Source organism: Cyclopterus lumpus, chromosome 23 (assembly GCF_009769545.1).
Source record: "Cyclopterus lumpus isolate fCycLum1 chromosome 23, fCycLum1.pri, whole genome shotgun sequence".
NCBI classification, from domain to species: Eukaryota; Metazoa; Chordata; class Actinopteri; order Perciformes; family Cyclopteridae; genus Cyclopterus; species Cyclopterus lumpus.
The window spans coordinates 11198641-11216849 of NC_046988.1; the positions used below are offsets into that span (position 1 = coordinate 11198641).

The 18209-nt window shown below is 44.1% G+C and overlaps 1 protein-coding gene across 6 annotated transcripts in view; it reads right to left on the minus strand.

The window, feature by feature from the left end:
* Positions 1–18209, minus strand: part of si:dkey-97m3.1 (fatty acyl-CoA reductase 1) — a 40630-nt gene that overhangs the window by 9025 nt on the left and 13396 nt on the right. For 5 of the 6 annotated variants that reach the window (XM_034526559.1, XM_034526558.1, XM_034526557.1 and 2 more), the window contains 4 exons: positions 17053–17319; positions 6118–6293; positions 2587–2766; positions 976–1153 (listed from right to left, as the gene is read on the minus strand). In XM_034526559.1, coding sequence (XP_034382450.1) covers positions 976–1153; positions 2587–2766; positions 6118–6293; positions 17053–17319 — 801 coding nt within the window. The remainder of the gene's footprint in view (positions 1–975; positions 1154–2586; positions 2767–6117; positions 6294–17052; positions 17320–18209) is intronic. The other variant, XM_034526562.1, reaches the window with a different exon arrangement.

Consider the following 18209-nt stretch of genomic DNA (forward strand, 5'->3'; position numbering starts at 1 on the left):
GAGCTGCCAAGGCGATTGCGTGGCCAAGCGTGAGCGAGGCCTTTTAGAAGAGGCCGAGCTTACGGCGGGGAGGCTGAGCACATATATGCAGCATCATCGTCTCAGAGCACCGTTGTTTACTTCACGTGAATGTCGAGAGCGACCTGTGAGCAGCTGAAGGGTTGCTGTCATCTTCCTGCGTACAACAGTAAACAACCTCAAAAAATGCAAAATTAACTGCAGCCACTCAAAAGACTTCTCCTATCATCTTTAAGCGGGTTTATGGACATCGATAAGTAAAACTGAATCTAAAAGAGAGAAAATGGATCTCATTCCCTCCTCACAATTTTAAAACCTCTGCAGAAGGTTTTCATGTTTTCTCATGTTGCAAAACCGTAATTTTGTAAGATCAGAAAGGAAAACGGGCCTCTATTTTTCTTCGTCCAAGTTAAGTCTAAAATTACAGATTGGGCCTTGAAGATCACACAAAGTTTACGTAATATAAAGACTACTGTTCATATAATAGTTGATATTTTTTTTAATTTACTTCTTGCAGTAAATGCAAACTGATTCAAATCCTGTGAAATGCAAATGTTGAAGGTGTCAGGACGCCTGCAGCAACCAGCGGCGTGACTGAAAGCGGCTTAAAATCGTGGAAGAAGAGCAAGTCCTCTGGCCTTTACATGACCTTCTCTGCGCTCTTCAACCTCCAAGCCTTGATGGGACATTCGGTTTGTCAGCCTATCTCTGCTCTCGGTGTCCCGTTTCAACCCTCCCCCAACAGCTGTTTGAGCTGGCGTGGTTGAGTCACGTCTTCCTCAGCCAAGATATTAACCGAATTGTTGGCTCCGCGGGGGGGAGGGAGCCGCTCTGACCCGTAGCCGGATTACGTCGATCAATATCTTATTTCCATTTGTTTTACACATAATGTGACCAGAGTCCCACGACCACATTTTACTACGGGCACATGTTTCAGTACAAGAGGAAAAGACTCACTGGGAACGGCTCCTGCCAGCTGGCTCCCACGATGGAGGGTCTGATGATGGCGATGTTGAGTTTGTCTTGCTCCTGCTGCACCAGGTACTCGGCCAGGGCTTTGGTGTAGGTGTACGTGTTGGGCCGGTCGCCGATGAGCCGCGGCGTGATGTCGCGCACGATGCCGTCGTCCATCCACCTGGAGAAAAGACACAAAGGGCTCGGTCAGATTTGTGCATTATTATCACTAATAACTATGTGTTCATGTAGCCAGAGTGGTATCAGCATCCTCTGGGCCGTCAGAGTACAAGGTGAGGACACAATTTGGTAACTTCATCATTTAAAAATCCATTTCGTTTTTGAGATGTACATTTATTCTAAATGATTAATGTGTGTACATGTTAAAGAAAAATCCTAGACGTTCAAGACAGACGCATACTTAAAAAGAAGCAATGAAAAGTTGATACTCCTACATCTCCACTAAGTTAAACTGGCACGATTAGTATTCTTGTAGAAGCAATATTTCACTTTTCTGGAAGGCATTTTTCATTATTGTCAGTGTCTTTCAGAACTGGGTGAGCCGGATCATGAAACTGAATTTCCATTTTCTATTCGTTCTTTTAGAATCACTGAACAAATCAAAAGATGTGGGCGGAGGTTTCGTGATCTGGAACAAAGCGAAGACTTGATATCAACCTGAATACTTATATGGAAACGTGTCAGTGGCAACAAGTGATGAAAATGTAAAAAAAAAAAAAGATCTAATTATAGAATACCGTCTGTATTTTTCATCCTTGAAATTGGTCAAGTAATGAGGGAGAACGCTGCACTAAACGGGCTGTGATGTAATCGCTTAGAGCAACTCCTCACCGCCAATGTGCATCCTCTTAAAGTGCTTGTTTATAAGTGTCGTACAACATTATGGAAAGGACTTTAAATGTGTTTCTTATTGTTTGTTATTGTGTCATATGTCATGTGTCCTGGCTGAATATTAAGCTTATTTCGACGATGTGTGGATGTGATGCAAGAATTCAGAACGAGACGAACAGACACTTTAGTTTCTCTGTCGGGTCCTTTCCGTAATGTTGTCAGACTCTTCTAATAGCAACCTGAACCTGTCGGCTGCAACAGCATTTTGAGTGGACGTAAATGATGGTGAGAAGTTGCCCCGAGCGATTACATTACAGCCCGTCTAGCAGCAGCTGTTTGCAGCTTTCTCCCTCAATACTGAACCGATTACCAAAAGCTGTTGTCCCCATTAGTCACTTGGACACAAACGCATGTAAACATAGGAAACAGGTTGAGGGGGGAGGGGCTAAAATAATGTACAGTTTGTGGGAAGCATATATACTCTGTAAAACCTTTGACTTGTTAGACCCCCGAACCAACCGAGGGGAAGGACCCCTTTTTCAGGTTAGAGTTATTACAAGTGTCTGGCTTTCTCATCACGTTCATTTCTCACCGAGAGGTTAAAAAGATTAGTTTCCATTAGATAAACGTTGGCATCTTTTATCGAGTAAAAACAAAAACGTGTCGGTACTGGCTTTTTAACACGTCTTATGAACCCTTTTGAGTATATTATTGGTCTTCAGAAACAGAGCGCTCCCCCCCCCAAGCTCTTCCTCCACTCACTCGACGGACTCGATGAGTTTCTTGGGATCGACGGGCGGCGGGTAGATGACCTCGTCGATGTGCTTGCGGTTGCAGTTTGCATAGGCGGTGGAGATGTGAACGAAGGCCTCCAGGTGGTGCATCTGCTTGGCCAGGCTGAGGAGCTGCTGCGTGGCGATCACGTTCAGCTGCAGGGCGTGTCTGTCGAGAGAGAAGAGAGATGGACAGTGTCAAATACTGTGTGTGTGTGTGTGTGTGTGTGTGTGTGTGGGGGGGGGGGGGGGGGGGGGGGGGGGGGAGGGGAGGGAGGGGGGAAAGAAACTTTTCATACCAATCATAATTTGCAGGCCAGCGGGAATCGTGCAGAACATGATTATAATCCGGAGCAGAATGACATGAAACCAAACAGGGTGAGAGGGATAGGGGGGGGGGGGGTGAAGTGTTCATCAGGCCATGAGCACTTCAACACACTCTAGAGTGCGTGCCAGTTGTCGTAGTTTTTCCTGCTTAAGTACACAGAGCGTTGCTCAAATTTGTATCTTGATTCTCCTCCATAAATTGCAAATTGCATCAGTAAATGACAAGATCGCATTACACCGTGGGATGAAGTGTACAATTATAGGCACACCTATACTTGTTATACATTATGAAAACATTCACCCAAATAATTAGTTTTTTCTGCTTTTTATCCTGAATGTGGCCATAAACGCTCTGTCAGTTGGTAAACCTCCTGCATTCAGCAGTAAGAAAAACTGAGGGTCAGTTAAACACAAGAGACTGAGAGATAGAGTGCTTCTCTGTGTCTGTGTGTGTGTGTGTGTGTGTGTGGTGCTCGCAAGGTGTGTGTGTGTGTGTGTGGTGCTCGCAAGGTGTGTGTGTGTGTGTGTGACAGGAGGCTGGAGAGCGTGTGGCGGGCGATGGGTCCATCGGCATGAATCAGATGTGGCCAGCTTGTTAGCTGTCAGTGTTGACAGTAATAGGGAGGGTGGTGTCGGTTATTAGACGAGGAGTTCTGTGCGTGGGCTCATAAAATACAAGAACACATTACCAAAGCATGTAAAAAACAAGAAAGAGGAGGCAGTATGAATACTCATGATTCCAGGTTTGGTTTGCTTTCAGCCATCAAGCCCCTCATATGAGTGTTTGCTTGTTACCATCAATTCAGACGACTGAATTGTTTATCATGATATCTCGATATAATAATCGCGATATCAATTCCAGTGAGAGACGGTGAGCTGCGGCTGTCCGTTTGGGAGTATAACTCCTCACTCTTGGTGAGGAAGGAAGACCCAAATAACCTCCGTGTTTTAAAGAGGAATGATCCTTTAAGGGTGGATGAAGACCCGCTGAGATGTCAGCCGCGGACCGAGTCATATGATTTATGCCGCGCCACTGCCTACAAGGCCGCCGGCCACTGGACGCGAGTAATGACTCTGAGAGATGACACAGATGGGAGGGACGAGAGGCAGAGAGGGATGGAGGGAGAGAGAGAGAAAGAGAGAGAGAGACAACGTGGGAGTGGAAGCTACATGAAGAGGGGTGAGGAGAAAAGGGTGAAGGCCACTCATCGAAAGAGGTGGAAGGTGGAGGGAGAGAGAGGGAGAGAGAGAGAGAGAAAGAAAGAGAGTCAGAAAGCAACAGACAGGACAGAGAGATGTGAACGCCGTGAGGAGTGAAGTGCAGCAGCTTTAGCTTCACTGAACAGTCACTCAAACCTGACGGATGTCCCGCCTCCAAACACACAGCCGGCCAAGTTTCTTTAACTAATCGTTTTAAACACAATTGCATATCAGATGAAACAGAAGATGCAGAAATTGCTCAACATCTTTCTTATGTGCACACTTTTCTTTGCCTTTATTGGGCACCAATCCCACCGTTTGTTCTACTTCTTATCACCTGATGCAAATAATCCAAACGGTTTGTACCGATGTCGTCTTATTGTTACATTTCTGAAGCTGCGGTCAGAGACACAGACCAACACATTCATAGCTTTGATGAAAACAACCAGCGAGGGCAACATATCTTTCCATCTTTTAGAAGTTATCTTTTTTCTTTTTAACTGATTGAAAAGTTTTATTTAATGGCCTCGACTCCCTAGTGCCTTTAGTGTGTTTTAAGTTAATTAGAATCTTTTTTCTAAGGATTTCTATTTATGTCGCTCTATCTTCAGAAATAGTAATCTCCGATACATGATTATAATTTTCAAGGTGTTGTTTTAAAGCCTTCAATATACTGCACGGTGTGTAATTTTGGTGGAGAATACAAACAATATGTTTGAGAGGGGAACAAACTCAATACATACTGTACATACATACTGATAATTTTTTTTTTGGAAAAGGGAGAAAAGTATTGTGCATGTCAAAATGAACATGACACCAAACTGCCCACGAAGTGATGCAGCGAGGAGGCATTTTGAATATAAGATTCTATTTTAGTCGTATATTAGTTAAAGGCATGTATGTCCAAATATCATTTAAAATTAAATATCGCTGTGCTGCAGAGTTCAGAATCCAGCTAAAATCACACCATAGTAATTAAAATGTGTTTTTTCAATAAAAATGGGAATATGAATCCCTATAATCGCAAAAACAGTCAAACTAATCTTTTAATAATCACTCAGTCCGAGATTAAAATACTCTGTTTCCTGATTTTGTAGATTAAATTCTACAATCTATTTTTGGGATTAAGCGCTGTGAGTTAATTCAAACTAATTATTTGTTAGTTTAAATACATTCAAACTTGATCTTTTGAGACACTCAGAAGGTTTCCCATGCAGCAGATCCGCCTGGTTATATATGACGACGACGACAACAAAACACACACTTACAGGACTGATCAACACATCATCCAAAGAAGAAAAACACAAATATCTAGGTCACCATTATATATATATATATATAATGCACTGTCCCCACCAGGATCCAATAAGAGCGCAGGAGCCTGAGGCTGCAGCCGATGAGTGACGACTCAGCATCCACGCCGTGATATATAGAACGAGCTGGAAGTCATCAGTGGGTTCAAGCCATATAGAAACCTTCGTAATGAGGATGTTATTATTCATTTCCACGGGCTTATATAAACAAAAATACCGCCATTTCACTTATTAGCATCACACACCCCGACATGTCTCATTACAATTGATCACACAAGCTTTCTTTGCACAATGTGGCCCCCCAGAATAAAGAAGGAACCCGCCTCTCTGACTTTCTGTTTTTATAACGGTTGATTTCTCCACATCCCCCTCTTTACTTCCTCTTTGCTTTAAATCAAACAACAGTGCAGCTCGTTCAGCGAGCTGCAGATCCTCTGGAGTGACGACTCACAAGAGGAAGTCCCTGTTACCCAACAAAAAACGGGAGTGTAAATTATTTGGTTCGGGGAAATGGCCCCCAAAAAAAAAAAAAAAGCTGCAAGTGGGCAAAGGATATTCCAGGAAGAAAGCAGCAGAATGCAGATGTGAATCAGAGAGTGGACACAGGGGATGTTTCTGTATGAAGGAGTGATGGTCAAGAGTGTTTATGTTGATGTGTTGACGCGGGACGTAAGCCTCACTTGAGCGGCTCGTCGAAGCGGATGGTGGCGGCGCAGTGGAAGACGACGTTGATGCAGGCGGAGAGCTTCTCAACGTCCTCCGGGCCGATGGCGAGGCCGGGCTGCGTCAGCTCGCTGCTGATGGGGATGATCTTCTGGTGGAAGTCGGGGTCGTCCTCACGCACTCGGTCGAAAAGCTGCCGGACAGGAATAACAAAATAAAATGAAACACACACAAAAGAGAAAGATACGTTTTCAAATAATTGCAGGACAATAAAAGAGAGCGACAGACTTAAATGCCACTCATAATTATGCCCGTATTGCGCAAGAGCTGGAGGGTATTTAAAGCAGCTGAACACTAAAATAGCAAGACGAGGAATGCAAATGATCTCAAGTCAGCTAATGTGTTAATTTACATAAAAACCTTGCAGGGAAAAGAATTAAAATAAATCACCCACATGTCAAAGTAAAGTTTTACCACCAGAAGTGTCGGCCTTGTTTTATTTCATGGAAACCATGAACGTGGCTGTGGACACGTGGAGTGGTCAACAGTGACCGCGAACGAAGAAAGCTTCTTCACCTCCTTCACACCAACAGCTGTTATTAAACAGGTTCGTGAAACAACAGAAAACTAAGTGTTGAAATGAAAATAATTGTCATTTGTAGTAAAAAAACAAACTGTGGATACAGCCTAAAATATGGTCAAGATCTGCTTTCGTATCCTAAAAGATTTTTTTGTTTTACATTTGATTGATGGAAATGTGCAGAAATAAAACTTATATATCACTTTGAACATAATGATGACAAAATCCCAAATGTACCGTATACTGTCTCACAGAACATATCTCTGTAGCCTATATGGATATATAGTTCCCTCTAATACAATTTGCAAAGAAAAATAAAGAGACTTCCAAAAGAAGTTTTAGCACTATTTATGAGAAGAGAAGCATTTGTTGCATATACAGACAAAACTATGAGTCACTAAATGACCTGAACCGTTAGTATAATATTAATCAGTCAACGGAAGGGAAATATGTGCAAATATTTGCACTTTTTATTTGAAGTGCCTGTGTAGGTGTGACAAGAGGGGTTTTGTTTGTCAGGGCCGTGAGTCAAAGGCGCGCGCTCCTTGAAGAATATCCCCAGGGAAGCACTCCCTGATGTACACACAACACTATCAGTGCCGTGCACACCAGACGTACGTCACACGTGCACCACGTGCACCACGTGCACCACGTGCACCACGTGCACCACGTGCACCACGTGCACCACGTGCACCACGTGCACCACGTGCACCACGTGTGTGATATCATCCCCATCTTTTACACAGCAGTGTGCTCACCGAGGGCTGCAGACGACATTCCAACACGGAGGGGGAATAAATTGTCTAGATTTACCAGCTCTCACACACACACACACACACACACACACACACACACACACACACACACACACACACACACACAAGAAGAAGCAAAAGCGGGTGAACGAGAGGGGGAAGTGAGGGGATTGGCATCAAAGTGGGTGTGCGTGCTCCGTTATACTCTCTGTGTGTGTGTGTGTGTGTGTGTGTGTCAGCTGTCCGAGTAAACGAGAGCACTCTTGCTGAAGAGGACAGATGTTGAATTAAACCGCTTCAAACAGCTGTTTATGTTCATGTTCTGCGTGGACGTCAATCTATTGCTTCGTAACGCTGCTCTCCATAGAGCAGCTCCCAACTGGGGGAGAGGGGTGCATGCGATGTTTTCTGCATGATAGTGTAGCACTGTTTTCATTATGTAATCCCAAAAATAATAACGCTTTCCCTCCAACAGCTCGGCTGTCACAGAGACCTACATTCTGTAGAGTGAGAGTCGAAGAAGAGATTTAATGTGCTGTTTTCTGATATATCAAATTGGTAAGGCGGGGCAATATATCGATATTATATAGACGTTGTAATTTTGTAATATGGCACAAGTGTTGTTTTTTCCTGGTTTTACAGCAAACTGAGTCATTTTCTGTTCTATTATTTTCCTTTACCCACTTAGACTTTTGATAATCATCAGTAATGTCGATATAATGACTGTGGGGGGCACCAATAGTAAACCTGACAACATCGTTGCAATATTGCTCGAGGTTTTTGGTCAAACACATTGCGGCGTTTGATTTTCTCCGGCCCTGCTGTGATTTACCGCACAAACTGTTCCCACTTGACTGCATAAATGGAAGAAATGTAAACTCTCCCAACAGCACACCGTAGACCTGTCGGACATACATCAGGTCAAAGAGTTCCCCGTGACAGAACAAGGTCAGAAACACGATCTGCCGAGGCCTTTTGGGGTTTCAGCCAGGTTTGATACACATCACCTAGACAAGTGTCTCAACTCGTCAAATTATGCTTTTTTCGTGGGGAAAATATTAAATGCCACAGTTTGCAACTGCTGCAGAGACAAAAGACACACTTAAAGCAATTTAACACCAGAAACAGCATAAAGGAAAAGAGGGAGGGGGGGGGGGGGGGATTGAAACAGGGTCAAAAAAGGGTGAATGAGGACGTTGAATGTGGGCTTCAGAGCGCCCTTTGTTCCGGACACAAGCGGAGGATGGCATTGTGGGATTGTTCTGTGAAAGGCTCTTTTCTTGTGCCAGCCTTCCATCGCTCGCGTTCACCATCACACCCTTCTCCGAGCCCACGGGCATTCAATGAGCAAACTGCCTTGTGCACGGGGAACAATAGCCCACCAGTTCCCCATTTCCTTCATCCTCTGCAGGCCTGTGGGGATGTTTAACCGCCAGTGTTTTCGTAGCGCGTCTCGCGGTCAGTCAAACAGAGTCATGGCCTTGAACCAGCACAGATAAAAGGTCATCTATAAATTATATTTCCTTGGCTTAAGCTGAAGAGGGTGGCTTGTACGTGCGGCCGCCATTTGTGTCCTTTTCTGCGCTCTGGACGCTGTCATTCCTAAATCTTCCATCAAGAGTGCTTGAAGCAGCCGTTGGGACGACTTTCACAGAAACCCAACACTAATGGCACTTTCCTTTCAGCCCGGCAACCCGAGATGCCATTCAAACAGCCTCTCTTCTCGCTAACTGCCCTTTAACCGGGCTCCACTCTTTTCACAGCCTCCTCCACGCAGACCTTTCCCCCCCCTCGGAGCAGAATAAGAGGGAGAAAGGGACCAGAAAAGACTGTGAGCGAAGTGTTTTGCTTTCCTGTTTATCGGAGCAATATGGAAACTCGGCCTCGTGTTGGGAGAGGCTCCTCGCGTGTGTTGCAGACATGATCTCTGTCCGTGCCATCACATGACCTCCACACTGAGCATGTGCGTGCAGGTGGCGAAGCACTTGAATAATAGTTTGCCTCTAGTAGTCGTGTTTAGGGACGTGACGAGCCGGGGAAGGACACGTCGGGACTGATGAGACACAATCTAAAAGCGGACATTGTTGTCAAAAGGTCTTTGTTTCTGCTCACCCAGACAAAAAAAAAAAAACATAACCCCGGAGTTTTTAAAACAAACGAGTTTCAGCGGGGTAGTGTGGACATTAGGCGTTAATTTCACAAAAGCTTGTGCATTCTTTAAACAAAAAAATATATTTATATTATATATTTGTGTGGATGAAGCCTTAAGACTGATATCAATTATTTCAGTAATTTCTCAAGAATAAATACCAAACATTAGATTTTTTTTTCAGGCTTCTCAAATTAGAGAACTTGCTATTATTGTTTTAATATCAATGTAATGAATATCTTAAGGATATACAACATTGTGAACACAAACACACACACACACACACACACACACACACACACACACACACACAGACACACTTTCTGGTAGAACGCTTGAGTTTTTAAAACCACCAACACCATAAATGTTCCTCTTTTTGTCCCTTTGTAACATCCACACAAGTCTTAAATACGCCGATCGTGGACCAACAGGCCAACTTTACTGTAGCTGGAGAAGGTGTCAGGCAGCTGCCCTGACCTCCATTTGCTGACATGCACCATCTCTATTAGTCAAATAATGAGGAACGTGAGCAGGATCAATGACAAAAGGACGAGAAAAAAAAGAAATATTCCAAAAGTTATTAACAATGATTTAAACTCCTTGATCCCTGTAGATAAATGGGCATTAGCACAAAAGCCCATATAATACAATGCGGAGGAGGCAGTCGTCATTAAATCTCACTTTAAATCTCAATTCTCTTTCTCATCTGAACTGAACAGAACTGACAAGGTTGTGTACTAAAAAAAGGAGAAGACATAAATGAGAGGAGTCCCCAGGGAAACCGTGAAGGAAGGACAGACGTCGGCTAACCCCCTGAGGCTGCCGGCATATTAAGGAGAGAAAAGGCTCATCTTCATCCTCTACCCTGACAAAAAGTCCCAAAACCTCCAGTCGGAGGTGGAAACCGCCTGCTTAAAAATCTTGCTTTTCCATTGGCATACATCATTTTATTGAACTACATGAGGGAGCAAGTGTTCTGGTTCATCTGAAGTGAAACGTGGTGTACTAATAGTGTTGAATGTCACGAGTGGTCCACTTAAGAGAGACAATGCCGGCTGCACTCTTTATTCAACTCCTTCGACTCTGAATCTCACAGCTTCTTAAGAGCTTAGAGGAGCGATCGACCGATGCATTGAGCAGCTCATCACGGCAGACTAATGAAGGGTTTTCTGATGTCTGGCCCTGGGCTATATCATTGTACCCAACTCAATTGAGAAGATCAATATGAGCAGAGCGATACCGTTTCTGGTCTTGGCGTTCGGTATGCCGGTGGCATCGCACTCCGGTCGTTCTGACAGTGACCTCACGCCGAGACGAGGAGACTTTTATTACACCTGCAAGAGCGAACGACGGAAATAAGACTGGAGGTTCATGACGGGTGCCGCGAGGCTTTTGTGTCCTCATTAGATACCACAAGGAATTGAAATAGGATTGGATGGTGAATCGGCTTCTTTGAGGAGGATGCTTAGACAGCCGGCCAGAGCGTTTTTTTTTTTTTAACATATACGTCAAGACAAAAAGTCAAAGTCAAGCATTCCAGGAACCGGAATAATTAAACATCAAGTGTTTTGTCTTTTCAAGGCAGCGTCCTAATGATTAAATACAGAAAAGTTCTCAAATGGTGGCCTTTATTTATCTTATATAGCAGGCTTTTATTCCTACGCCCCACCTCCTACTTAAAGTAAACTGCTCTTGGATCTGCCCTTTTAAAATCCGGTCCTTTCACTTTTATGTTTTCCGTCCAAGTCTTACTTTCTTCACATCACTGGTCGGCTTTCTGGCAGAAAAATGTAAAGAAACTGTTGAGTTTCATTGATGGCAGCTTCGCATCGATCAGGGAAAATGGAGAATAAATGTAAATAATAGATGGATGAAAAAGACATTTCTGTTAAAAAGACAAAGTCAAGTGGTGAGTATGACATGAATAAGTTGTGGAGAAATGTACATTATGCTGAATTAACCATGTGAGAGCCCTTTGTTCGATAATATTTTGCTCCAACTAACCTGTATTTATCTATTTATTCTGCTAACCGGAGACTCTGCCATTAATTCCCCACATAAAAGCTGTTATTCAAATAATGGCAGTCAGTTAAATCTTTTTGAAGTCAAGTCTCGGAGCAGCCAAGTTCTCCAAGTTAAGTCTCAAGTCTTCATTTCTGCAGGCACGGTGGAGCCGTCATATGAAAGATTACATGACACACTGTGATTAATTATTCTCCACGGAAGAAACATGTCGTATTGTGGACAAAGGAAACTCCTCCGCGATGGTCGTTTTGATCTTCTCCGGCGTGGAGAGCAGCTTCTCATCTGTCCTCCCTTCAGGCCCCCGAGGCCTCCACCAATCTTCTGCCCCCCTTTTCAGATAAAAAGCAGGGTTTCATTCATCTTGACCCCGATCAATAATAACAGCCACACTATCAACTGAAGGACAAATAATAATTTGAGGACAAGGAACAATGTTTTCTATACTGCTTTCCTAGAGCTGTTTGCACACTATTGACTATCCGTTAAGTAAAGCCAATACTAAAATGCCAAAAGACAAAGAAAAAGGCCCTTTGAAGTTGCTCAGTTTGGCAATCTTCATTTGGTGTTCCCAAAAGGCTCCAAATGGATTTTCCCCTCCTATAAAACAGTGCCCATGAAGGTGACATACTTTACTGACTAAATAGTTATACACAGGGCATATTCTGTCTCATTAAAGCAGGTCTAGGTGGAAGGATGCAACAATATCAATATCGATATCGGCCGATACTGACTCAAATAGTTGGATCGGGTATCGTTGAAAACGTGGCGCATCTATATACAATTAAATAATATGTACATTATAAACTGGAATTTTATTCCCTGTCTAAATGTTGCTGATGTACAAATGATTACTTTGCCCTAAGTGCAGACTGGTCAGGTCAGAGGGTGAAAACAGGTGGATTCAGGCAAACAGTAGGAAAGAAATTATTAAAAATATATATTTCTTAATATTAAAGCACGTAAACATGTTACAAGTAGAAATCCAAAATGTAAAAAAGTATGAACCTGAATATATAAATTCAGAATGTCTCCTTTAAAAAAAAAAACATCTAAAGAAGAATCTCAGAGGTCTCAATGCCATATTCTAGATTCTAGAGGTTGGCATGCTGCGGAGGCACCAACAATCCCCTGAAGAACACCGTCTTCACTTTGCATGTCTCCGCTCCCTTAATGACTTTCACCAGGGATGTTTAATGAGCTAATGTGTTTCATAAACTGGAGTCAATTTGCGAACCTAATTAGACGCAAAAGCATCGGTTCCCCCTTGGCCTTTTCTCTGGGGACGAGTTGCAGGCTCTCATTGGTTGCCCGCCTGCTGCGTGGCACGCCGCGGATCAGCAGCGACACATTTGCTCGCAACGTGCCGGTCTGGCAGCCTCGACTTCTCCTGAAGCGGTGCGTGAAGCCCGAAGCGGTGCATGATGGGACGTGCAAGGAAGCGTGCTAAAAATGGGGTCTGCTCTCGCCTTGGGATGGAGAGGTAGAGGCCTCAGCCGCGCCGACAGCTGACGTTAACGATTCAGGCAGCTCCACAAGTGGAAACGCACACAGCCTGTTTGAGCCCGCGGGGATCAATACTTCTTGAATATTTATACTGCTGGAGAGATCACCGGGCTCCCGGATGAACACGAGGGGGAAATCGATAGAACAATGTAGTCATGTTGGATCAGAGTGCGATAATGGGCCTAAAGGATTGACCACCGCCCTGCACCTCGGCAGCTCCTCCCTCGCCTGCAGGTTGAGCCACGTCTGTGAGCGGCTACAACGGCTACCAACATCACAAGAAAGAGCTTTTGTAAAATAACTTTTAACTCATACCTGCCCTTCATGAAGATACAGGTGTGTGGCTTATTTCCTACATGCATCAGCACTGACGTCACTATGATGTGGCTTCATATGCCACAAGTCAGGCATGTTAGACATGAAGCTATTTAAACCTGTACAAATTAAAATACTCCACAATGCAAAGCATCATATCCTAAAAGATCATCATATGTTTGTCGGGGGTGTGGGGGAGGGGGGGAGGGGGGGTCTGTTCTTTGAGAACCCCGTATCTCTAAAAAGAGATGAGCGGTGTGACGTTGCATTTTCAAGCTGATCCAAGAGGCTTTTTAAATAATTTTTTTTGCTGCATAACATAAATGTACTTCATTCCACCGCTGGAGGTATGCCGGTCTATGTCTAAACACAGGAATCACCAGCCGCCTCCCTTTCTTAGAGTCTAGTCAGACCAGTGGCTCTTCTCATTTCTTAGTTTGCACCTTTCCTCGCCTCCTCTCCTCGCAACTTAGTCCATTCCACCGGAGACAGGAGGTGGGGAGACATCTAACTAGACAGGTGAGCAGAGCGGCATTAATCAGTGTCGGGGGGTGCGTTGACATCATGCTAATGTGAGTAGTGTAAAAAAGATGGCAAAACATCAACATGGTTAAAAATATAAAAATACTACTGCACTCCGATTGATTACTGAGGACAAATGGCAAAATACAGCAACAGATATTTGATTTATGAAATACAATAATCTTAAATAACAATAATCAGCAAATCCTCCTATTTAAAAACAATTTAAAAAGGTGGAATCAACTGGTTTTTTTTTCACTGAATGGTTCAAATTAATGACATACATGTCTCTTTTGTATCTGTGATCATAATGAATAATAATAACCACAATAATAATAATAATCATCTGCGCTTATTTTGTTCTGTTGCGTTAATAAATAAGATAAATACATTTTCAATGCACGTCAGTCAACTGATGATTTCATGCCACAGAGCAGCAGAGGGGCCCCGTGTACCCAGTGGCCTACTTGTATCAAGTGCCTGGCAGCAAGAGGCGTGCAGCCATCTAAACATTCCTCGAGTGGCCTCGGCACGGACACACAGCGCTTCAATGACAATGCGATTCTCGTGGGGGGGGGGAGGATTGCATCCTCTTGGGAAAAAACAAAAAACCCACCATGTGATGGATCAGATGGTCGTTACCTAGCAACAGGTGGCTTGGCTCGAGGGATGAGAGGAGCGGCCGCTCGGGAGACGGTTCTCCTTCATGAATTATGCCAGTTCTGAATAGAACAATGCCGACCTGAGGACTCGCATGAATACCAATTGGTGCTTGTGGCTCGGTCATGGAAATTAATGACATCACTTCAGAGTGAGTCTGTACTTGGCGGAGCGCCAAGCGGTGGCCTGATAGCGGATGCGATAAGAGTCCAATGGAAAACTGTCAGAGGGGGAGATGCTGCAAACGCTAGCAGCAGATAGATGACACGTTGAAGTGAGTTAAACACCGTCATCCACTGGTGTGGGACGGGGAGCTGTAAACCTTCTCTCTTCTGTTTTATCTTCTCGAGGTTCACCGGCGGCTGCAGACGCCATGAAAGTTCGACTGCCGCCGCTTCTTTTCTACCGTAGAAGCTGCAGCAGAGCAAGAACATGCATTAAAAGAAAGAAAAGAAGAAGAAGAAGAAGAAGAAGAAGAAGAAGAAGAAGAAGAAGAAGAAGAAGAAGAAGAAGAAGAAGAAGAAGAAGAAGGTGTTTGTATCCATCTCTGATGTGCAGAGATTACAGGGTGTTAACTGGCACTTTAAGAGCACTGTAAGATTCGTGTTCAAAGCTCCGGGTCCCGTGGCCGCAGGAAATTCAGGATTCGAGTTAAAGTTTAACAATATTTAATGGCAAAGATAATACTCATGTAGCGTTCACGATCGTGGGGCCAGAAAGGAGGAACTCTCCACAGACGGAGTGCAGCTCCCAGGGAGCCACAGACCGGGGCTGTCTCGAGTCTCCAGACCAGTAGAACCATGTCTCCCCAGAACAAATGCTTGGCTATTAGTCTGGTCATGCAAATGAATTCACACCTAAAGGTTAGTTCCATTGGTCAGTTCAAAGGATGCCGCAGTTCTACTCGCTACGCCAATTAGTAAACAGGCGAGGTCAAAGCTCACTCTTCCGGTCAAGGACAGGAAGTTCCCCTTCACAATAAAACCCTATTATCCTGCCTTCCGAATAAAAGCAACACATTAGGTTTCAATCGGCATCCATTTTAACTATTGTCTAAACAATAAAACATTCATTCATTCTCATGCATCATACAGTTAATAATTACATTTGTCATTAAAACAGAATAATAAAACAGTGATTCTCTCTTATGTTTCATAATACATTCCTCCAGAATATTCCTCATAATATCCCAAATTAATTATCATCTCTTTCTTTATGTATTAATTTAAAACCTAAACTTCTCTTATCTACATGTGCAAATATACATAAAATCCACTACAACCTAACAGCACTTTTGTGCCAGAGTGAGCTAATTATATGGTGGGACAGCTGAAGCATCACGCTCAACTTGACGGGGTGGAATCAAATTAAAATAAACCCAAGCGCTCGTCGGCTGAATCGAGGGATACAACTCTCAAAGTGCCGCTCCGCCGCTATCAGAGCCGGGAGTCGAGTAATGAACGCAGCACTTTGCTTTTGCAAAAAAAGGAGACAGAGAGCGAGGAAAGGGGAATGCACTGAAAGTGCGTCGCTCCTCGTCGAGTCGGTTTCTGTCGAGTCATGCTTTCCTCCTTTACCTCTCTCTTATTTTTTGTCGTTCTCCCCTCACCTCCTCTGACCTAAAACCTTCCTCCACTCACAACACCCCCCCTCTTCATTCACACCGTAAGTATAAGTACAAGATGGCGTTCAGATCATTTAACCTTTTGCGACTCTCGATCTGACTCCTCTGTTCAAACTCAATAGATTTGGGGGTCATCAAGTTTGCTTCGCCATGGCAACAGCAGCCGCCGCTTGTTTACGAACATGGCACATTTCTATTCCTCTGCACACACTATACAGCCGCGGTGGCGTTTGAACGACCCCTGGACTCGAATGACGATTTGAATCAACAGCCCACGAGTCGACACGTCACCTTGGAAATGACGCCTTAGTGAGACTAAAGGGGGTTGGATATTACGACCTTTGCATTTACAAAGGCTACATGTAGCCAAGATGCATCGGATTCAAGCCGCAGGGTGAAGAAACAAGGAGTGACGTGTTTTTAGATGCCTTTGTACAGATTCTACACCTTTTCAAAACTTCCAGCACAGTTCGGTTGAGAGCTTTTTAATTGAGTTGTAAAGCTGAATGTATCCTTTTTCTGATATCCTCAAACACACTAATAATATATCACTTGATTTTTTTCTATTACTTTTGGTGTGGTGGATGGCTGTAAATATAGCAATACACATGGTGAGGAATTCCTCCAAAATCCGAAAGTGAAGGTTCATTTAAGCTGAGTGATTGGATCATCTCTACCACGATGCACTTTGAGAGTCGCACTTTACTTTCGCTACTTACACGGTTACGTACTCAATCTTGAGAGACTGATGCACTCCACGTAACTTTGCATTGCTGGAGGCCAGTCGGGCAACAGTGAAGTCAAACCATCAGCTCTTACCTTGCAGGTCATCATGTCGCTGACCCTCTGCTGCATGGACTGCCCGGCTTTGGGTCTGACCAGGAGGTAGAGGGCTTTGACCCCGGGGCAGGACCTCAGCAGCTTCTCCACCAGCACTTTGCCCATGAAGCCCGTCCCTCCCGTGATCAGCACGTTCTTGCCGGCGTAGTACTCCGGTATGGACGCCATGCTGCTGCCCGTCGGTCCGCTCTGGCCGTCTGCCGTCTGCTCTCCTGACCCGCCGGGGTCCCGGTGTTCAGACCGCTCCTGCACGGGAAGCAGGGGGACACGATTGTGAGTGCGTACCGTATCGGGGAAGCGCTCGTGTGTTGTGAATACACAGAGAGTTTCAGTGATGAAGCGGTGCAGCGAGAAGCCAAGTCCGACCTGTGGGTCACACGTCTGTTTCAAGGTCCATCGGGTGGTGTTATCTCTCTCTCTGACGTTCCGACTGCCAGGAGAAACATCACGCAGCTAGTATGCAAATCAGAAAGGAGGCAATGCTCAGAGGCAATATGAGATCAGTGTGTGTGTGTGTGTGTGTGTCCACAGGCGAAGGCTGTGCTCCAGAGGAGAAGTGAATGTATTGGCTGCATGGTTGCAATTCCCTTGGGTTAGAACATTTTAGAAAATAGAGGCGAAGGCCTGAGGAGGTTTGTTGCAGCTCTCTTCCTCATTCCCTGTCACCTCTAAACAAACAAACAAGTCTGTGATAAAAGCTCGAGGAAACCCCCAAAAATATCCAAGACGACGCCTACAAACTGCTTGTTTTGTCCAATCAACACTCAGAAATCCAAAAGATGATAACGGGCATTTTTCACTGACACAAATGAATGGATTCGTTAAGAAAATAATTAGGCCAAATTGTCATGACGTCATGTTTATGTCGTTGAGTTTGTCCAATCCAGGATGTGTAGTGATAGAGAAAACTATTTTCTTTAACATTTTGCACAATGTGTAGATGCATGAAAAAGGTTTGAATTGTAATTTTTATTTTATTTTTTACCAAGCTGCTGGTGTACAATTGATTATTTAAAAATATGTATATATATTCAGTTAATATATCTATTTCTTACCTTTTGTTTTACAAAGTTAGTAAAGCCTGAAAATGATGCCAGTCACTTTCACACAGTGAAGCGAACAGATTATTATTTAAA